The following is a 23,337-nucleotide window of genomic DNA, read 5'->3' as shown; positions in this document are numbered from 1 at the left end:
GCAGCGTACGGCGCTAAGTTCTAAGGGCACCGTCAGGGCCGGCGAACCCACTCAGCACTGCAGGGAGGCACCAGACTGGAGAGGCGCTCTCCCCACAGCTACTGCTGAGACAATTGTTGCTGCCGGGTGTATAACAGGCAGCCGCATACTGCAGGGAAGCTCTTGCCCCTGTGTCTTGCCGACCATTCCGTTCCCCCTGGCCGGGTCCCCGCTTCCTCCCCACAGTGTTGCACCACTTGACCTGCCATATTGAATGATGGCCAGAGGCAGGGTCAGGCAGAGCGGCCGTCTGATGCACATGGCCCCGCCCCCAGTAGCGTGTCATCCTCATAAGAGAAGCTGCTGCTGGTCAGCGGCCCGTCCGCAGAGGAGCACTGAGCTAAGAGTTCCTGCCTCCACCAGTCCCAACAGACAGCTTTCATGCAGAGCAGTCAGCTCTGCATGAAAACAGACATCCGACTAGGATATTCTTCTGAGCGAAGCCTGAAGGTGCGGGGAGAGTGGTGCTTATGGCTCCACCCACAACACGCCCCCAGTATGGAAGCACTCAGATCTTTTCTCAGCTCAGCAGCACTGCAGTGCTGATCTTCTGCACCCTGCTACAGTGAGGTGAAGGGGGTGGGGATCTGAGTAAGGGGGGTGATCTGTGTGTGTGAAGGGAGCTCTGTTTAGGGGAGGAGCTTTGTGTGTGGGGATGGGTATGTATAAGGAGAGGAGATCTGTGTGTGTGTGAAGTGGGGGATCTGAGTAAGGGGGGAGAAAGCTGTGTTGGGGGAAATTTTAGTGAGTGAGGAAAGCTGTGTGTGTGAGGGGGTAGCTGAGTGAGGAAAGCTGTGTGTGTGTGTGTGAGGGGGTGGCTGAGTGAGGAAAGCTGTGTGTGAGGGGGTGGCTGAGTGAGGAAAGCTGTGTGTGTGTGGGGGTGGCTGAGTGTGAAAAGCTGTGTGTATGTGTGTGAGGGAGTAGCTGAGTGGGGAAGGGGAGAGCTGTGGGTGGGTCAGAGTGAGATCTGTGTATGTGTAAGAGGGGAGAGCAGTTTTAAGGGCAGATGAGCTGAGGGCAGGGCCCACTCATGTTTTTGGGCCCCCCTCATCACCTTCCAGTAAGTACAGTACATTCAGGTTGGCCACCCAGCCCCTGTGTCTCACAGCCAGGGGCGTGAGGGCGGTTCCGATGGAGCGCGAGCTCCAGGCGCCGATGGTGTCTAGAGGCGCCGCGCGCTGTGCCTGTCTGAAATCTCCAAGCAGCTGACATCATCGCGCTGGTGATGCGCCGCGGCCACATGCACTTGAAAGATTAGGGAGGGGCACATGGGGCGAGTATCCCCAGGGCCCACTCTCACTGGAGCTGCAGTGCGGGAATATTTTTGCTCATCTCCAGGCTCCGCTGCCCTGCGCTGCTGCCGGCTGGAGAGTGACTGGAAGAACTGGTCCCCTCCCCGTCCCCGGCCAGTGCAGTGGCTGACACCTGACCTTACTTTGCTCCTTGCTTCCTCCTCCGGCGGTTGGGTGAGGTGACGAACTGCGTCTGCACTACAGAAACTTAGGGGCGGGTGAGGGGGGATCATTAATGATCATTAATTATATAATGGCTGGAGGGTGAGGGGGGATCATTAATGATATAATGGCTGGGGGTTGATGGGTATCATTAATTATTTAATGGTTGGAGATGTGGGGTATCATTAATTATATAATGGTTGTGGGTGAGGGGGGATCATTAATTCTATAATGGCTGGGGAGTGAGTGGGGGATCACTAATTCTATAATGGCTGGGGAGTGAGGGCAGATCACTACTTATATAATGGCTGGGGATGAGGGGGGATCATTAATTCTATAATGGCTGGGGAGTGAGGGGGGATCATTAATTCTATAATGGCTCGGGAGTGAGGGGGGGGATCACTAATTCTATAATGGCTGGGGAGTGAGGGCAGATCACTACTTATATAATGGCTGGGGGTGAGGGGGGATTATTAATTATATAATGGCTGGAGGGTGAGGGGGGATCATTAATTATATAATGGCTGGGGGTGAGGGGATCATTAATTATATAATGGCTGGGGGTGAGAGGTATCATTAATTATATAATGGCTGGGGGGGGTGAGGAGGGATCATTAATTATATAATGGCTGGAGGGTGAGGGGGGATCATTAATTATATAATGGCTGGGGGTGAGGGGGATCATTTATTATATAATGGCTGGGGGTTGAGGGGTATCATTCATTATTTAATGGTTGGGGGTGAGGGGTATCATTAATTATATAATGGTTGTGGGTGAGGGGGGATCATTCATTCTATAATGGCTGGGGGTGAGGGGGATCATTAATTCTATAATGGCTGGGGAGTGAGGGGGGATCACTAATTATATAATGGCTGGGGGTGAGGGGGGGATCATTAATTATATAATGGCTGGGGGTGAGGGGGGATTATTAATTATATAATGGCTGGAGGGTGAGGGGATCATTATATATAATAGCTGGGGGTGAGAGGGATCATTAAATATGTAAGGGCTGGGGGTTAGGGGATGGATCATTAATTATATCAAGGCTGGGGGTGAGTGGGGAACATAACATTTATAATATCTGGTGGGTGAGGGGGATCATTAAATATGTAAGGGCTGGAGGTGAGGGGTATCATTAAATAGGTAAGGGCTGGGGGTGAGGGGATGGATAATTTCATATAAGACATTGGAGTGAGAAGACCATTAAATATATAAGAGGTGAGGAGGATCCATAAATATATTTTATAGGAGTGGAAGTGATGAGTTGTTGGGTGGGAAGTGGAAAGAGACCAAATCATACTAATATATATATATATATAAACAGCGGCACTAGGAGACTTGAAAAAGATTAAGTTTTAATGTGGCACAAAGTGTCACATCTCCAACGTTTCGGGGCTCACTGGCCCCTTTGTCAAGGATAAAGGGGCCAGTGAGCCCCGAAACGTTGGAGATGTGACACTTTGTGCCACATTAAAACTTAATCTTTTTCAAGTCTCCTAGTGCCGCTGTTTATTTATTTTATTTACATCAGTGCACGGAGGGCACAGGAGCACCAGTGTTGACAGTACAGCAGAGTGCCGGAGGAGAGCTATGTTAGGGGGGAGCGCTATGTGAGAATTTTTATACTGTATGTATTTAAATATACATTTGCTGTATTTTCATGGGGCCATGTGGAGTCACAGGCAATAACAAAGGGGGAAGAGGCAGTCCCCTCCCATCATTACCCCTAGGCCCGTTTAAGCCACCGGGAAGATTTCCTGTGGGCTGATATGCTCTTGGGGCCGTCACGTCTGTCGACAACTTTTTTTTATCATTTTGTCCCAGCCCCGCCCCCCCACAGACAGCCCATGTACCACCTGACTAAGTGCAGGGCTGTCTGTGGAAGAACAGGGAAACTCTTTTTTGTATGTCGGGCATTAGAATTCAGTGTTAGAGCCACGCTGAGAGCCCGCCTGGTGCTGTGTTGCATGTGTAATGACATGTGAGCGCTGTGCCCACCCTCTCCCTGTCATCCACTGCTGTTACCCTCAGTCGTCATTCTCTCCCTGTCATCCATTGCTATCACCCTCTCCCTGTTACCAACTGCTGTCGCTCTCACCCTCTCCCTGTCACCAATTGCTGTCATCCTCTTCCTTTAGTCAATCATTGCTGTCACCCTCACCCACTGCTGTCATCCTCTCCCTGTCACCCAGTGCTATCACCCTCTCCGTGTTACTCAGTGCTATCACCCTCTCCGTCATCACCTCTTTCCCCGAGACCCTCTCCCTGTCGTCACCCTCCGTCATCACCCCCTGATGTCACCCTCTCCCTGCTGTCACCCTTTCCCTGTCGTCACCCAGTGCCGTTACCATCTCCCTGAATATGTATCTTTGGGTATAACTGTATTTTAGCACCCAGGGTGGTCCTGCTGTATAAGGACTTCATACATATTCATGTGGGGGCCTATGTGTGTGTTTAATTATTTTCGTGTGGGCCTGTTTTTTTTTGCGAGCATAGAAACAATTATTTTCACGTGGGGGCTAATGTGTTTTATTTTAAATTTCTTTATGGGTAGCCTATGGGGGGGGTATTCAATTAGCCGCAGGTTCTCCCCCGTGACTAATCACCGTCAAAAAAGGGAAAGGCTGTTCAATTAAATATCCTTTTTCTCGCGCCGGAAAATCGGGATTATTTCAACAGGGGTGGCCGAAATCTATATCCGCTTACCAAAAAAATTAGGCTCGGGCCCGCCCTGCTTGCAGGGTAGGAAGGGTCAGGTAGGGTAGGAGGTGGGAGCGGGGACTGGGGAGGGTTGTGAACTCTGGAAGAGGCTGGTAAATGGAACCGCACACTCCACCTGCAGGGCAGAAGAACAAGCTGTACAGAGCAGGAGGAAGGGCCAGGACTTGGGAAAAGGATAGGTAGGGTAACTTCACACATCGCCTGCAGGGGGGAGAATTAGTCCAGGTTGGGCAGAGAAACATTATTTAAGCGGAGCAGTGCTGTAGACTCTACTCTGACCTCATGAGAAGGGGAGCCATAGCTGATGCTAGTCACAGTGACTGACACTAACAGTGGAGCCCGCAGAGCGCCATTGAGCCTGGCAGCAAACTGCTTTGTACTCACAGACATCTGCCTGTTGTTAAAGTTGTGTACTCACTGGGCGATATAGTGGCCGATCTATAGAGAGTACGTCGTTCACAGACATATCGCATCTGCTCTGCAGCACAGCAGATGGCCTATATATCTGAAGATTTATTGGCGTATCTGGCAGAGTGTACGGGTAGACAGCCAAATGCCCGCCTAGTTGTTATGTCAGGGAACATACATCGAGTGGCCAATGAATGTCTGTATAGCTTACCTGATCGGCCGCTGCGTCGCCAGATCCATTTGCACAGTGTGTACCCAGCTTATAAAGCAGTTCACTTCACAGGCAGTAACATCTACACTCTGTGGGCACCCCTCTAAGCCCGGGATCGGTACATTAGTACTGGCTGTACCCCATACATGCCTACTCTCCCGGGAATCGCGGGAGGCTCCCGATTTTTCGGGTAACCCCCCCGCGATCCCGGAAGAGTAGGCAGATCTCCCGCATCCCGCCCACTTCCTAGTGAAGTGGGCAGGATGGGGAGATTTTACCTGAGATTATCGGGTCCGTCGGGAAGGGGCGGGGCTAAATTAGGCAAATCGCGTCATTTAGCCCCGCCCCCTCCTCAGGGACCCGCGAATCACGGGGGTTTTATGTAAAGTGGGCGGGGCCTAATGCCGTCTATCGTCTGGCCCCGCCCCCGAAGAGGAGAGCAGCAGGTCCCCTCCTGCTGCTCCTGGAAAGCTGCCCAGCAAAGTAGGCAAGTATGCTGTACCCCCGATAGCAGCCCTGCTCATCTCTACTGTACTCCTGGCTTTGTATCACAGCATCCACTGCCAGCCGTTGCACAGACTCCAGAGCCCAGGGATCACAGGCCAAGCAGGGCAGGAGTCAATGTCTGGCTAGTAGTGAGCTTCTTGTCACTATGGTCTGATATCAACTACCATAATGGACAGGAACTGTCAGACACTTGGGGGTGTATTTACTAAGTGTAGGGTTGTAAAACCTGACACTTGTTTGTTTATGCCAGATATTTAAAAGGTCAGTGCTTTTACAAGCAAGACGGGGCTAGTAGTATAGGCGGTAGCACCATTTCGCCTATACTACAATCTACTATTGCAGGGGATGGGGCTCAGTGAGACACGGTATAGTGTCTCTCTATGGATCTATGCGGCTGCCACACTTCTGATCGTCATCACTATACGCACATTTGCACCAGACCCATCCTTTGTGCAAGAAATCAGTCTTAAATAAGACAGATAACTGAATACACTCTACTCTCAGTTGCCGCAATTCTGTCTACATTCTTTACTGCTGTCAAGTTACACCTGTTCAGATGCAAGCGATATCTGGCCGAGACGCGAACGAATCATTTGTAGATGCATGTACCCAACTCTGACACATACCCAGTTGCTAAAAATCACTAGATATGTCTGCAAAACCGACCTACATGTATCTTTGAATCATCCCCTTTATCTATAGCTGCATGTAATGTACAGTATATGTAACACTAATTCCAAAATTAAGTACTTTCCTCATGACTCGGCAAGTGTCACACTGGGTCTGACTCTGACCTTGGCGCTGCTCTCAACTATTGGCGGAGGGAAAAAACAGCTCTGTGACCATCTCCTCTCCTCTGATAAGCCTCAGATTGGCACCATTCTTTCTGCCTATAAGCATGTGCGGGGAAGGGCCAAACAGACTCCAGTATGAGAACACTGTAGGGTCATCACCACCAATTGTAAATAGAAGCTGGTCCAAATGCATTCTGAGTTCCAGCTCATACCTCCCCTGCCACAGGCAAAGCTCAGAGAGCAGTGCCCTGAGTGCAGTGCGATGCTGTTACTGTGTGACAGGGAAAGCCAGTTCTATTGGTGTCGGGGGCCTGGGACACTGGTGAGAGAGAAGTGTCTGGACCAGCGGGCTGTGCCCCATTCTGCCCATTTTGTTGTCTCCCCACCCCTCTGCCCTCAGTAAAGCTGCCAGCTACAGTATTTTTTTTAAAAGTTGCATAGGATGTTTTTATGTTCTGTAGCATACCACTCTGCTGGTATAGTGGTCTTATGTGAATGATTGTATAAAAATAATTATTCTACTACAGTAGTAGTGTAATTATTTTTATACAATCATTTACATAAGACCACTAAACAACCCAAAGCTTCAGCGTTTTTTTTTATATTCTTCAGACTCAGCTCAGCCCCAGGCAGCCTGCTCCGCGTCTTCTGCAAAGGAAGGAAAAGGAGTTAAGTCCAAAGAGAAGAGAAAGCAGGCCAGGAGGTGAGCACCCACAATAGTAAACAACAGCACACATCAGCGTTATGCCGCGGACAGCTCGTGCAGACGCGGAGACCTTGCACTGGTCAAAGTGTGGGGTGAGGTGACTCAGTGACAGTGGCGACTACGGCTGGTTAGGTCGATAGCCACCACTAGCTCATTTGAAAAAGGATCTCCGAGACATAATTCATTTTTTAGTTTCATTGACCCAACGCCACCCTCCACTGGCTGGCGTTCAAAGGCAGCTGCCTAATGGTGGTGCTGGCCTTGCCTAGAGCAGACACCCATTGTCCCTTCAACCCAAATCAGACCCAGATTGGATGCCCAAATGCCACCCTCAAATTAATAAAAGTAGACCCCAGATATGAAAATTCCCCCTACAAAAGTTAAAAAAAAGACCAGACACCAGATGGAAAAAAAAAAAAATCATAACTCCATCAATCATCATGCTGGCAGCCACTCACTGTTTGGCTGCAGGCTGGGAGGCAGGTAAAATGCACATGGAGTGCAATCAGAGCGGCTGGGCAGCATTATCTACCTGCTTCCCAAAAAGCTCGAGGCACCTGCCCAAAGAGGCAAATGCCCCCGCCCCTACTTTAAGGCCCTTAGAATCGTGAGACCTTGGGCAGCTGCCCAGTGTGCCCAAACATTAAGACTGTACTGGAGATGGAGAAATTTAAATATGCTTGAAGAAGTACTTGCAGCGTACTTGAAGACCGTCCCCACTTTGCATGCTGTTAAACTTTTGCACAGAGCTTAAGGACTAGGAGGCATATCTACTAATTATCAGGTACTAGACACGATAATTATACATTTCTTTTCAATGCAATTTTCAGCAATCAGAAATTAAGTACTGCTGGCATTTATCATACTTCACATGCAGGAATATTGGCTTTGATAGGTAGTCTATTTATGAAGTTGAGATAAGCCCTTTCTATTGCGAAAACGCTGGAGAAAGGGGTCTTCACCAATTCTCATGATTTACCTAGAAAACAATACTGATTTCTAATGTATTTTTGTGTGCCAGTTACCGCCTCCCTCTATGACAAGTTAACAGGTGTCAGAAAGCATAAATTAGCCATCACCATCTCAGGAATACCTTTCTTTGCACCACAGCAGTACCACCATCCTCTATGTGGACTGCAGCCTTATTCAATTAAGCAAGTGTTGAAAAGCATAGTACACCACTTGCTACTGTTATCACAAGATGGCTTTAATTATACCAGACAATGAGGACCAGTGAAGACGGTGAGGATTTACTGGATGCTAGCAGTGCATGCGCATATCCCCTTACCCTTCCCCTGCAGCGTTAGGCTGCCAGCAAGAAGAAAACCTTTGAGCAGGAGTAGGATTTACTTTACACTGTGGCTTGTTAAATTGCAGCAATACAACATTATGGGATCTATTTATTTTCTCAATTTCTACAAAAGTAGGTGAACAACATTGATCTCTCTTGCTTACCTTTGGCGTCTCGATCAGGCCCAGGTTCCCCATACAAAAGTATGGGGACCTAAATTAAGCAAGCTATATATACACAAAATTTTCAGAGCTTGACAGTGGGAATCTTTAGATTGCATTGGTCCCCAGACCGCTGCTCCTTTCTATGGGAAGGCGGCCCGGGTTGCGTAAAAGGGATCCTTACGGATCCCTCCACCTGTTTGACACGGAATCTTCATGCGCATGTGTGAACCGCAGTTCACGTCTGCGCACTAACACTACCGAGTCAGGCTCGGACGTAAGTTTCACTGTTACCATGGTAGCAGTGATATGTAACGTGGGGACAGCTGATCTTCAGTTCAGCTGCCTCCACACCGGAACAATGTTGATTTGCTCCAATGTTTTAGCAGAATACAGCCCTATATACCATAAGTAGTGATATATATTTGATACTGCAGGCGCTTGTTAAGTAGACCCCTTGGTATTAACTGGAGCTTGAAGATAGTATTAATTGATAGTGTCAGTTGGATACATTATGAATGTACTAGCCCACATTGCATCACTAAAATGCCAGTCAATTAAATAATGAAAAAGTTGGTTGGGTGATTGGCAAGTCATTTTTGAAAGGGAAAAGAAAAAGTGGATGTCATATACACCAGCATTTAGTCCATAGACACTATTATTTTGAGCCCTATAAGATTGTAGCTCCCTGTTCACAGAAAGAATTTCTGGTAATACTTATTGCTTCCACCAACTCAAACAAGTCTCACCACAGCAGGACTACCACACAACAGACTAACGACTAAGTAGCCGCTTAATAAATGTTTTAAATGTACTAGGGGCTACATTTATGAAAGCTTGGAGAGAGATAAACTTTGTTATTGGGGAAATAATTGTTTATCTTTCGGCTGACAACCCCCAGTTCCCGGAGAATTAAGCTGGCCACACATCTAAAGATTATCTGTCCAACCAGCCAACTAGTTGATTGGTTGGAATTAAAATCCAACCAATCTAACATATGGGAGTAAATGTGATCAGCAATTTGTTCCTAAATGCCAGAAAACAGATGAAAATGGTCATCAGACAAGTTTGTAAAATGTTTGATCTAAAAATTTTGTTCAAACAGCAGTTTTTGTCCATTTTCCAGCATTTGGGAGCAAATTGTTGATTGTTATTTTATTTCATACCTTACCAGATTTTCATTCCAAACAATCAACTAGTTGGCTGGTTGGATGTAAGTTGGTCTAGTGTGTGGCCAGCTTTAGGCAAAGTTACTGATGTTACTGGTGCAACCTCTGGTGGTCGACTGCATGCAGTTCATGGTTTTGTTTACTTGCAACACATGCTCAATGTAAATACTAAACATCAATCACTTTCTAGTCAGGTATACCCAGCATTTTACATTTACTTAAAACAGAATAGGAGAGCAGACAGACCGACTGTAGAAACCATGACCATAGGACCATGTATAATTAGTTTAAATTATGATGGGATGGGTGCACCTGGACACTTTAGGTACACATCTAAAAATAAATGTATATATTACAGGTAGCAAACCAACTGCATTCTGTAATTACATAGCAATATGTTGTGTAGTGCTGTCCAGGGGATGGTTTAGAGATAAAATAAAAATAACTTAGCCTAGTGAGGCCACTTAGTGTTTGTTGAATCCACATGTCAATTGAATGGTTATTCTGAGCCTGTGTGTAAAAATTGGAAAGTGTATCTGCAAATCATTGTGTAGAAGCCACAGCAAGGACAGAGCAAATCAGGATTAACTGTGAAATCCTCCACTTTACAGAGCTTAATACGGACGTCTGATTCCTGTGTCAGGAGATCCTGGCAGCAAAGCTGTGGGATTAGAAGCAGTTGGTACCTGTCACATTGAATCAGGATGACCCTAGGGGACGGTACAGCAACTGTTTTGTTGGCAGGGTGTTGTGTGTGCGCCAGGGAGGTAAAAAATGGGCATTGTGATAGATGTTCTGTGTAGGTTAGTCAAAGAGATCTTTGAGTTGAGTATGTGCTGCTCCTCTATAAGTACATATTTCCTTTGGCATATGGTGTCACTCTCAATCTCTCACTAATTATAGCAGGATTGACTTTAAGTAGCATGGGATGATCCAATGGCCCAGCTATTCAACTAAGTCCCTGACCTTCCACCAGAACACTACATTGTTTAAGTTGTGATTCAACAACCAAATTATAGTTGTGCTCCAATGCAGGTCAATTCAGTACTCACTGTTTAGGGGAGGATTGGACACAGTTTAATAATCTGAAGACAATTCTCAAGAGACCTATTTTCAAACTCCCTACTTTAAGATCAAAGGCTTCACCCTCCCCCGTGCATTTATCTTTAAGCTAATAGCCTCTAATTGGATTTCTTAGGTCAGGTGATGACTGGAAATCTTTCAGCACATGAACTTCATCTAACAGTGTTCAGAAAAAGACAGAGAAGAGAAAGAGGAGCAAGAAGCGAGCGAAGGACTGAAAGCTCAGGAAGACCCAAAGGAGAGCAAAGAACAACTCTTCTTAACAGAGAGTAATAAGAATCCCAAAAAAGAATGGAGAGAAGACAGTGAGAGAGAAAAAAAAAACCGTCCAAGGGTTGTATACGGTTTATAATATTGTGGTAGACCCCAAATCTGGACAATTGGAAGTAACAAGTAAAAATATTAATGCAGAACCACCACATGTGAGATACCCCATTACAATCTGCAAAGAACATAGGGTACACAAGCCCACCAGGTACAGGAAACTGATTGTAGGACATCTCTCACAAGGTGGAGGGCACAGAGATACAAGACGGGAGGACGCAGATACCTGTATCACAGGCGCTGGAGGAGTCTGGGACGCTTGACATAGAAGGTGAGGATACAGAGATGGGAAGTGGAGCAAGTGCAGAAGACAAGGAGTTGGCAAAAAGATCACGGGAGCTGGAGAAAAAACTGCAGGAGGATGCAGCGAAGGATGCCAAGACGGTGAAACTATTGCTGCTTGGTAAGAAATTCATTTATTGATTTTATTCCACAACAAACATGTAAAACAGTTTATTTAGTGCAAACTAGGACAAGATCATTCAGTGCATTCAATAAATCATGTTACTAATCATGTGAGAACACTACAAATCATTTTCTGTTGGGCAACTTTAAAGTAACACACATCATCATTTCTATAGCATCAGCTTACTTCACACCCATTATTGTAAATGGGCACAACTACTGCGACGTGGATATATTGGAAATCACAGCATTAATCACAGATAAATATGCAAATAATATAAAACTTTATGTAGTTGAGCACTAACAAACGATTAGTGCGGATAGTCACACGTACGCCTGCACTTTGTACTCTACTATTGATGACCCTAATCCCATACTATAACAAGAACAGCATCTGACTGTCATTAGCTTGATGACTTCTGAGCACGATTAGTGTAGGATCAATGCCCGCAAATCATTACAAGCATATCAAATGGATCATTCATTTATCCAGTGAGCACTTAATTGTTTAAACACCAAATACCAGGTTTAACAGAATATAAACTAATATTGTGAATATATTGCTGCCAACAATACTTTGCTCTTTGTTAACTGAAAAAATATATTTAAAACTGAGCCCTCATATCTATTATTCCATCCCGTTTTTCAAGACTTTTCATAATATCTTGAAGTTCCTTTGAATCCCTTACATACTGTATAGGACTAAGCTCACAGTCAGCGTAATCGAATGATTATTTTCTGAGCTACCACACTTTCCCTGGTGCCATGCCCATTCCAGCAAAGGGGCAGAACTGAATTGCTGCTTGATTGGGAGAATATTCATCTTTAACAAATCATGGCAATAGCCAACTATAGATTTTATCCAGACTTTCTTAATAATTAGACATAAATTTATACATATTTTAAAAACTTGGTTTAATGACCATCATTCGAAGCTGTAATTATATGCATGTAAACCACATCAAAAACACTTGGAAAATGCAATTGGGAATGAGCAATTTAGGGGCTCCAAAGTTGTGAATCTACTATTTAGTCGGTTCAGACATGGGTTGTTCTGAAAACATAATCCTGTAGCTCAATTTTCTGGAGTGAATTGAATATTAAAACAATGATACTGGACATTATATACACAGGAACAATATATATACAGTGATGGGACAAAGCTTTCTAAAACCCAGGGCAAAGGATTTAGACTGTGACCACCCATCTCTGTCTATCCATACCAAGACATAACTGCATGGGTCCCTGCATAGAAATGGTGTAGAGAAGTGCTTCTCAAATTCAGTCTGCTAGACACACTAACAGTTCAGGTCTTAAAGAAATTCATGCTTGAGCATAGGTTGTTAAATCAAAATGAATGTAGTACTAATTAAGTCACCTATGCAAAAGCATAGCTATCCTTAAACCTGGACTGTTTATCTTGAGGACAGAGTTTGAGAAACATTGGTATAGGAGCTTCATTTACAGATTTGGGGTGTGTTGTGAAGGCCTTAAAGCTAATTTATCCATAAATGTAATGTGATTTTGGGGCAGTGGACCAAGTCAGTCCTGCAAACATACAGTACATACTTGTGTCTTTTTGTCTGTTACCACCCCAACTCAGAACCTACTATTTCACTAAAGGACCCCACGATCTACATAGAGGCGGACGTACTTCCCCCTTGAGCCCCACAATTACACATTAGACATTGCTCAACTACATCTCACAGATGGAGGAGCAGAGACTGGCATTAAATAGGAGAGTGTGCATTAACTGCAGCATCTGATTGAATAGATTCAATGCCTATCCAGCCAAATGCTACATTCACTACATACACACCCTTCCTAAGAGCTTCAGCTTACTTAAGTTGAAAACACATCTAAAGTTTATATTTCCAAATAGTTGGCACGAAAATCTGGTAATGTATGAGAGCAAATGATAAATCGCCCATTAGCTCCCAAACACTGGAAACCGGCAAAAACGATCAGACAAGTTGGTTAAATTAATTTGATTTAACCAATTTGTCTGATTGATCGTTTTTGTTTCTTTTTCATCATTTGGGAGCAAATGGCCGATTGTCATTTGCTACCAATTGCTACAATTCAGGTCTATACTCATTTAAAATGTCTGTTCCTAATTAATTGCGTTTTTTAATATGAGTCAGTGGAGTGGTCATAATAAGAATAATGCATGAAATAGCCTGAGTTAGTATGAGGATAAGAAATGAAGCTGTTTGCCCCAAGACTCATACAGGGCCTTTAGACCATTGGTTCTATACTAAATTCCATCTTGATAGAACTGCATTAAAATTGGTAATAAAATGTTGTATGTTTGACATGTCAATTACACTGAATGTTGTGGTACATTTCAAATAGCTATGGGCCCTGTCAGTACAGGTTGAGTCTCCCATATCCAAATATTTCGAAATACGGAATTTTTTTGGCTTGACTGAAATAATGAAACCTTTGATTTTTGATGGTTCAATGTACACAAACTTTGTCTTAGGCACAAATTATAAAAAATATTGTATAAAATTACCTTCAGGCTCTGTGTATAAGATGTATATGAAACATAACTGAATTTTATGTATGTACACAAACTTTGTTTGAGCCACAAAATTATTGAAAATATTGTATAAAATTACCTGCAGGCTGTGTGTAAGGTGTATATAATACATAAATGCATTGTGTGTATATTTGGGTCCCATTCCCAAGATATTTCATTATGATATGCAAATATTCCAAACTACGGATTATTGCGTTATCCAAAATACCCCTGGTCCCAAGCATTTTGGATATCGGAGACTCAACCTGTATGTATATTTACTACATATGATATAGAAATACTTGTCTCTCTGCAGGTGCTGGAGAGTCTGGAAAGAGCACAATTGTCAAGCAGATGAAGTAAGTAATACTAAGGAAAAAAAAATAGAATAGTTATTATTATCCTTTATTTATATGGCACCACAAGTGTTCTGCAGCGCCTTACATAGTACATAAAACTAATAAGTGAACAAAAAAAACCCCCAAAATAAACAAGTAACTTACAGTACAGTGAAGGACATTATATACATTTCTGCAATAGTGATTAAAACACTCACAATAAGCAGCAGGGAGTTGGCAGAGACGTGTTAGGTGCCCTTAGGAGGAGTAAGGAGTAGAAGAAAGTGTAAGGAGAAGCACATGAGGGAAGAGGTCCCTGCTCATGAGAGCTTACATTCTAAAGGGGAAAAATAGTTTATATTTTTATCTAAATACAACCTATCAATTGTTTATTGCAGTACCTATGTTTGGTTTCTCCTTTGCTAAAACCCATAAACTGCTTTATCTTCATGTTAAGTGTCACTTGCCTAATAATATTTATGAGAATTCATCACTGAAATTATAGACTGAACTTACATAGGGATAATATGTGTTTTCCTTGGGACAGTTACCTATTTATTCCCTATCCAAATGTTTAATGCTCATTTCAACACAATTTAGACTGATGATGCGCCTCAGTAAACAGAATAATTCACACCAAGGTACTGAAATTCTCCTTAATTTGAGACCTCAAAACACAAATTACTGGGGTATTTTGGGTCCAAATTTCAAGTAACATGGGTGTTCTGTTATTTCATTACAAATGGGTCCTACATATTTGGTTTAGCCTACACTTTAATCCATAAAGTTTTCCTGTTGCCTATTTCTGTTTTATTATTCAAGGATTATACATCAAAATGGATACTCAGAGGAGGAATGCATGGAGTTTAAGGCCATCATCTATGGCAATGTGCTACAGTCTATCCTGTCCATTATTCGTGCAATGGCCACTCTTGGTATTGACTATGGCGAGCCAAGCAAAGCGGTTAGTATGAAATATATTAATCCATTGGTACTTACAACACATCAACATCATGAAAATGGGTTTATTTGGTGCTTTAAAATACCTAATACACATTCATTGTACTATATAAAACAAACTTAATTTAGGAGCCTAATTCCAGTAAATGAAGGATCTAACTCAAGGTTTTCAACTCCAGTAACCTCAACAAGTCCTGTTTTTCAAATTTACCACTGGTCTAAAGTATTACATTAGAACATCAATCATATTAGTGGATAATGATATTTTAATCCTACCTAGGGGTTATTTACTAAGTGTCAGGTTGTAAAACTATCACTTACGTTTGTGTTTATGCCTGATATTTAAAAGGGCAGTGCTTTAACTAGCAATATACAGTAGTAAATGCACTGCCCTTTTAAATAACGGGTATTCCACGAACAGAAGTGTCGGCTTTTACAACCCAACACTTAGTTAATAACCCCTTGGTGTTTGTACTTGATATCCAGGTTACCATTATTGCTGTATAAAGTGCTGGGTCATTCCATGTCAAGTGGACCAATTTTGGAGATCGTCACCACCTGCTGACTGTGCACTGCACAGTCGGTGACAGTTGAACCCCCCTCCCCCAGATGGAGAGCCATAGTTTTGCACATTGTGAACTAAAATGTTCCCTAAGTTAGCCTGACATATATTCGCACCTTAATGTAAAATTTAATGAAAATAAGAGATGGTCAGATGGGGACCCCTGCTCCATTTTACATGGATTAAGCACATTGATTGTAAACACATAGGAAACAATCATAACTACATATTTGCATCACTATTAATTGTATTGAAAATATGTTGATAAAGATACAGTATACATAAAATGACATATTAGACACTGCTGGTGACCATTACACCACCTCATGGTAATTAAGTGTTGCCTTCAGACATATTTAATCTGTATGGGACATATTGGAGGTTGTCCTAGGTCCAGCTGCTCAATCATATAGGAGCAGATATTTATTCACCTTATTCTATTGTGAACTTTTATTTTGTTCATCCTGAGATCTCTACATTTATGCTTTTTAAATAAACCATTGTGTTTTTTTATTACACCGTCCATCTTATTCAGCGCTGGTTTCTGTATGCATTTGTATATTAGACACTCTGTACAACAAATAAAGGGTGATCAGACATTGACATATAAATATCAGGACCTGCAGTGAAGAGAGCCCAGCTCATCAAGTCTTACACACTGAAGCCAAAAGGAAAAACGAGATACGAGGTGTGGGATCAAGGGTGGTAATTAGTTTACTAAGAGTCATATGTGCTATGTTTCTACAAATACATAATAGGACACTTCTTCAATTTCTGTTTTAATCATATCTGGCCTTCACGCAGAGTATTGGGTAGATGCCAAATGTATTTAAGAAAGCCTTTGAACTACCAAATAATATTCCACAAGGCCTGAATTTAGTACAGAAATGTATCAAAGAAAGTGACACACCCTGCTGGCTAAAAGTTAGAACTACAAGTATTCACATTATTGCTACTGTAGCTAGGACGACAAGGTGCAAAGATATTTATGACTGAACTTCCTTCATACACTTGTCATATGTTCTCACAGGATGATGGCCGTCTACTTTCCCACCTGGCAGATTCCATTGAGGAAGGCACAATGCCTCAAGAACTTGTGGATGTTATCAAGAGACTCTGGAAAGATGATGGGGTGCAGGCATCCTTTGAGAGAGCAGCAGAATACCAACTCAATGACTCTGCTTCATAGTGAGACTCACCATATCCGACATTAGAGGCAGGGTGTACAACGTGCATATACAGCTGTGGAAGTAGATTTGTGTTCCTTAATACTGAAGGTTTCCCTCTGTAAACCTTGCCATCCAATTCTAAAAGCTCTTGATGAAGACCCCAGTACTCGGTACCAACTTATTACATATTCTTACAAAACTAATCTCTTTAGGGTATTGTAGAAAATTGAAGAGTACCAACTACCCCTTGATTCATATAATGATGTGGTTAGTTAAATATATGCTAAAAACACCATGATACAATGTCATACACACAAAATCTTGCTCAACCCATTTAGCATTTTAATTAAATGTGAATAAACTCAATAACTCATCGGCATTCTAACTTATGCCAAATATCACACTATGAACTGATTTTAGAGGCACACAGTAATGTTAAAAAGACACTAGTTTATCAAGTCCAACTTTTCATAAACTTTAAGATGGTGGATGGGGGTACTCGATTATCAGCGATAGATGCACGATGCTGGTATTCCAACCCTATAGAGCTGCACAGGGAAATCTGCAATGTTGGCCTACCATAATTATTGGCGACGTGTGACCTTGCACTGGAGGTACCACCATAATGTTTGGCAGCAAACACCACAGGAGATTACAGTAACATTGCTCATTTGACTGTGCACCCCTATGAGGAAAAATTGGCAATGTTACTGGCCACTAAGTTCTTTCACCTGATCAATCCAGAGGCTCTTCACAGCCAACGTTAACAAATTACCAAACCATCCCATGTGCTGTTCTGACCAATTCCTATTAACATACTATAGCAGAATGACCATGGTCTAGGCCTGAAAATCATTGTAAGCTCTAAGGTTTTCTGGGGTTGCTTTGGATTTTGTACCAAATCTGTTATTTGCATGCAACGTTTCCAATACTCTTCTTCTTATCACAGTTATCTTAACGAGCTGGACAGGATCACAGCACCCACTTACCTCCCAAATGAGCAAGATGTCCTTCGGTCCCGTGTGAAAACCACAGGAATCATAGAGTCACAGTTCTCTTTTAAAGATCTTCACTTCAGGTTTGTTTTGTTTTCCTGTACTGAAATAATACACTACAGAAAGATAAAAGTGACATGCAGCACAAAAAATAGAACACAAACTAGTCAAAACAACTTATGGCACACAACAGAGCCACCGCAATGTCTGCCAAAGAAATGCATGCAGATGGGAGTAGAGTGGAATATATCGTAATTTTCAGTGTAAGTGCGTCTAACTACAGCATTCTTGCTGAATTTTGAATGACTTGTTTATTGAACTTTATAATGTAATTTTTTATTTTACATATTTAAATACTTATCTGTGATTATGACCTTACAATGTCCACAGTATACAAACAAGTGAAAATGGATTGTGTAGTAAATCAATAGACAGATGAAACCTGGAATAGTCCATGATATTGTCCTATTGGCTGATGATGGACATGTGTGCTCTAAACACAAAGCCTCTAAAAAGATGCACATATACAGTAAATAGGGTATTTACACCTATATGCCGCATTAGATGCATCTCAAGATGATACACCAGTAGGATATGCACAAGGTTTAAGTCGGTTTGGAATCACTTACACCCAAACAAATTAAGAACGGTTTAATGTTTTAAGACTTGTTTTGTTAAGTGAAAAATAATACAGCAAATGCTTTCACTAATACACCTAAAGGGAGACGGTAGCAAAAACATCATTGTCAATATAGCCACAAAGTCATCAATGCAGAAAGCAACAGAGGTCAATCCTCAATCAGCCAATTAGAAGAGACTAGCAAGTACTGGCAACCATCACCATAATCATTGTGTATTTATACCAAATCTCAGGCACCCACAAGTAATACAGTTACGGTCAGGAGCATCTATGTTTTTTGTGGGCAGTCAAAGTACAAATTGACATTTTGCGCTAAATAAGCGAGCATAAAGTCCAACTCTGCATGAGCCCCAGAATGTGCTATGTAGGTATCATCACAATATAAGCCTTGGCAAATGAATCAGATGTTACATCAGGATTTGTTCAAATGAATAAATGGTCTAAAAGTCCAACTATAATATTTGGTGTTATGTGGCTTAAAAACTCTTACAGGATGTTTGACGTGGGAGGACAGAGGTCAGAGCGTAAGAAATGGATTCATTGTTTTGAAGGGGTCACCTGTATTATATTCTGTGGAGCACTAAGTGCATACGACATGGTTCTGGTGGAAGATGAAGAAGTGGTATGTGAGAATTGTGATGTCTAAGACTGGAAAACTTCTTGTTGCAATATACACACAATACATAAAAATAACCTTGTATAAACCAATGTTTTTTCATTGCAAGCGAGATTGCAGATAGCTTTACAGAGCATTGCTAGTATACCAAACAGGACTGATTTTTGTTTTCATGTATTTTAAAATCAGACTGTGGTCTATTTCACTAAGTTGTAGGCATATAGATCAATTTAACACGCCGCATGGCCCAGATTAATGACCTCTTCATCCGTGTTTCATATTTGCCTTCATATATATCAGATTGTCTGCACTTAGCCACGGCACCTAGAAATTTGCTGTACAGTACTAGGTAAAACGGGTATTCAACATGCGGCCCTCCAGCTGTTGTGGACTCATCCCAGCGTGCCCTGCCACAGTTTTGCTATTAGGGCATGCTAATACTGTGGAAGGGCATACTGGCATGTGTAGTTCCACAATAGCTGGAGGGCCGCATGTTGAATACCTTTGAAAAGATCGGTAATTTATAAATAGTGGATAATAACAACAATAATGTACTCAAGTACACACCTGTGAAAACAAAGTACATGCTCCTTTGTACAGAACAGCTACTAGTCAAAATATTAAAAAATCACAGCATGTGGCCTTCTTCAAAAAATGTCTTTATACACAGATAAACAAATAAGAGGCAGTATGTACTGTTCTTTTCAGAATCGGATGCACGAATCTCTCCATCTCTTCAACAGCATTTGCAATCATAAGTTCTTTGCAGCAACATCATTAATCCTTTTTCTGAACAAAAAAGATCTTTTTGAACATAAAATCAAGAAAGTTCATCTAAGTATCTGTTTCCCAGACTATGATGGTGAGTGAGATATTTGCCCAGTTATATTTTGGCCTTTTAAAAATATATAATAAAAGAAAAATTATAACTTTTCAACAGGCCCCAACACGTATGAAGATGCTGGAAATTATATCAAGCTACAGTTCCTTGATTTAAATATGAGAAAAGAATCCAAGGAGATCTATGGTCACATGACTTGCGCCACAGACACGCAGAATGTTAAGTTTGTGTTCGATGCTGTGACGGATATCATCATCAAGGAGACACTGAAAGATTGTGGACTCTTTTGAATCTCACAATAGGGTTTTTTTTTTTTTTTAAAAGATGACTCCCAAATAATTGCTGAGAAACAGTCAATTTCTGACCTAGGATCCTAACCCCAAAGGTCTGGCACATTAGGGGTGCAAAGAATGGCGAACAGGAGAAGAAAATATCAATCCAAGGTGGTACATTTTGTATAAGCATTTATATATTAAATATATCTTGTAGCTGAGAGTGTGTGAAGAAAACAGTAAGTAGACAGTGTTACCCGCAGTAATCCCACAAAGGCTACATTTATTATATGCATACCATTACTTGCTGCAACGCAAAGGCAGCTACTTTTTCTGAAAGCACTGGGCACACAAGTGGCATCTCTGTGACGAAGTACATAAGGCACTATGGAATATTTTCCTGCAGTCATGCCCTTCCAGCATCATGTGGGCACACAACCTAATTTGCAATCCGATTATATGGAGGAAAGTAAAAAGGGAACATGGCACAAAGGCAGACAGAGAAACAGGAACTGGTAGCGCTTCAACAAACAAATACTGTAGGAGAGTGACTATAAATAAAAAACACAATGTGCATGTCTCACCATTTTAATACTGTATACAAATAAAATAAATGTTGTGGAGTGCAGACAAATGAGCAGAAGTATGTGTGCATGTAATGCAAAACATGAACAGCAGTAAAAAAGAAAATGTGTAATGTGTTGCATACACCAGACACTGACAATTTGGTCTATAACAAAGAAATGTTAAAGGCTTTGGAAACTTAAAATAAAAATAAAATGAAAAAAAAAAAAACCTGTGACCCCTGGGATTTGGCAGCAGACATAGAAAGGCAATTACCAGTGCAGGAGGTGGCATTACAAGTCAAAGGTCCCAACTAGAATGGCAGATGGGTGCAGCAGCAGAATTGGCACCAAATACTACAGTACATAGAATTAGTGACAAAGACACAGACCAGGGAAAGAACCCTGAAAGTAAAGTAATATTTTGGAACTGGCGTACAGTGGTTTATGGAGTAGCATGAGCTAAAGGATTGGAGAGGATGTGATAGAGGCATCTCTAAAACTAGTCACCAAGTGAAAGTCACTGTTCGAGTGCTGGGAGTGGTTCAGTATAAAATACAATGGCACAATAAGCGAAGGGTTAAGCAATCATGGTGAGAGCAAGAAAAGGTCATATTGTCCTCTATCCACAATGAAGATATAACTTTTCAACGCAAAGGTGTGTCTCACTCAGGAATAGCTTTCTGCAACACTAGGAATGGCAAATGGCACTATGTCAAAATGGCTGTGGTACACATTAAAAACAAGGAACAATTACATAGATATAAAAAAAATAAGTTGTTGTGCCATAACACTGCTGTTTCTTCATATTCTCTAATCAGAAGACTAGGACAGATAGTCTTGGCAGGGACAGAATGGATCAGTAACAGTCCAGTTGTTCAATATATGTATAGAATAGTTGAAATATTGAGATAGTGGTAAAATCAGGAAAGGGAGAGCAGCTCACAGGTCTCGGCCAACTTCAGGATAGCTGCATATGTAAGATGGGAAGGTAAGATCTCTGGACAAGATCAGGAATGGCTTGTGCATAGAACGATGTCACTGCCCTCAGGTAGCAGGGCCCCTCAAACAGCTATTAGATTCCCATTGCATCATCTGCAGGATAAACACAGCAAAAACAATTCTCAATACCCGTTTTTATTCAAATCAGTAACCCAGCCGCTACAGTTCTGCTGTATCATATAGAACTATTCATACATCTATATGACGCACACAAAACAGCCAATAATTCAGCATAGTAAGTACAAACCAATTTTGCAAAGATAAATAAAACCTGGCGCAATCAATTGTTTTCAGAGGTCACGTGTTGATTGTTGGATACTTGTATACAATTAGGGAGAATTCAATGAGCCCCGATAATTTTTTGCATTTTTTGCACGTGAAAATGGGAGTTTTTTGCTTTTTTTACATTTTATCACAGCTTTTCTCTCACACAATTAAATTATATCCTGTTTTTAGCGTGCAAAATATCCGTATTCCCACGAAAACACGTAGAGTTCACGGACCTATGTATTATAGCTTGAAATAGCGAAAACCGGCTATTTATCGTGGATTTTCCTCGAAAGCTGCCAAGGTCCCGAAAAAAACATCCGCGATAATAGCTGCCGGCAGCCTTTTTTGGGCTAAGTGAATAGCCCAGGGGGGGAACAATTATCTCATGGTAATTCACTTTGGGTAATTAAATTACCCCTTAGTATTTCAACACATTTCAAAATAAAAATACTTGTTAGTAAGCTGTCCGAGGTCTTTCATCATAATAATCAAAGAACAAAACCAGAGCAAAGGTTTTTGAAAAGCACTGATCATAGGAGGAATATAAAAAGACTTCAAATTAGTAATAAATCCACGGCCAGGTCAAGCCTATCTTTATAAAACAAAGTTCGTATGACAATTCCGGCACTGTCCTTTGTCTTTCTTTCATATAATTCATCCGATGCATCGATGTACACACGCTCCCATACAAGATATGAGGTGTCGTATATTAAATGATATTCTGGGTTTTCCATCAAGAAATATTCCAATGTGCATCCAAATTCTCATAAAACGTTAAATAAAAAGAGGACGACCATAGTGTAATAGGTCAATAAAACAAATACATATTTATTCATGAACAAAAATTAATCTATTTTTATAAAAGAAAGTGGCAAAACTGAATTTGTGTAGAACATGTAGTTCTCTAAAACAAGCTCATAAAAGAAATGCACTTACAAGGGTGGCCTATATTCAAGGAATAGATGGGAAAAAATGGCCCATTGCACAACAAGTCTAGATACTTCACCATTGAAGAAAATTAATGAAATCTTGTCTAGGGTCTGGCAGAAAGCATGTGGAAAATTCTTAATGCCTGATAAAATTAATAAGTAATGCTAGTTACACGTACAAATCGAACCAAAACGATCCTGATATATCAGATGGACCAATTCAATTGTTGCTCCATTTGGACGCCCAAAAGCTGCTAGGGGAACCACATTCCTCCTCTCAGCCAGCTGAGGTACAAGTAGTAATGTGTATAATTTTTCGTTTTTTGGGCACCCTAACCAGTTCTTTAGATAGGGCTGGCCAATGTGCGCGGCTAAACCCGAT

At 41.9% G+C, this 23,337-nt stretch overlaps 2 protein-coding genes across 4 annotated transcripts in view; one reads left to right on the top strand and one right to left on the bottom strand.

The window, feature by feature from the left end:
- The window catches only part of GNAT2 (G protein subunit alpha transducin 2), a 58,693-nt gene extending 37,742 nt beyond the window's left edge, over positions 1-20,951 (top strand). The window contains exons 2-10 of one of the 3 annotated variants that reach the window (XM_088456468.1): positions 6,748-6,838; positions 10,661-11,272; positions 14,115-14,157; positions 14,959-15,100; positions 16,689-16,846; positions 17,777-17,905; positions 18,955-19,084; positions 19,787-19,940; positions 20,019-20,951. In XM_088456468.1, the coding sequence (XP_088312594.1) occupies positions 11,155-11,272; positions 14,115-14,157; positions 14,959-15,100; positions 16,689-16,846; positions 17,777-17,905; positions 18,955-19,084; positions 19,787-19,940; positions 20,019-20,209 (1,065 nt within the window). In that variant the 5' untranslated portion in view covers positions 6,748-6,838; positions 10,661-11,154 and the 3' untranslated portion in view covers positions 20,210-20,951. The remainder of the gene's footprint in view (positions 1-6,747; positions 6,839-10,660; positions 11,273-14,114; positions 14,158-14,958; positions 15,101-16,688; positions 16,847-17,776; positions 17,906-18,954; positions 19,085-19,786; positions 19,941-20,018) is intronic. The other 2 variants (XM_088456469.1, XM_088456470.1) reach the window with 2 other exon arrangements.
- GNAI3 (G protein subunit alpha i3) overlaps positions 20,764-23,337 on the bottom strand; it is a 91,667-nt gene continuing 89,093 nt past the window's right edge. The window contains exon 9 of the mRNA XM_088456466.1: positions 20,764-21,849. The gene's annotated coding sequence lies outside the window, so the exon portion shown is untranslated. The remainder of the gene's footprint in view (positions 21,850-23,337) is intronic.

This window comes from Taudactylus pleione, unplaced genomic scaffold, assembly GCF_031769625.1.
Source record: "Taudactylus pleione unplaced genomic scaffold, aTauple2 ptg000706l, whole genome shotgun sequence".
In the NCBI taxonomy this organism is placed as follows: domain Eukaryota; kingdom Metazoa; phylum Chordata; class Amphibia; order Anura; family Myobatrachidae; genus Taudactylus; species Taudactylus pleione.
This window is presented reverse-complemented; position numbering and strand designations above follow the sequence as displayed.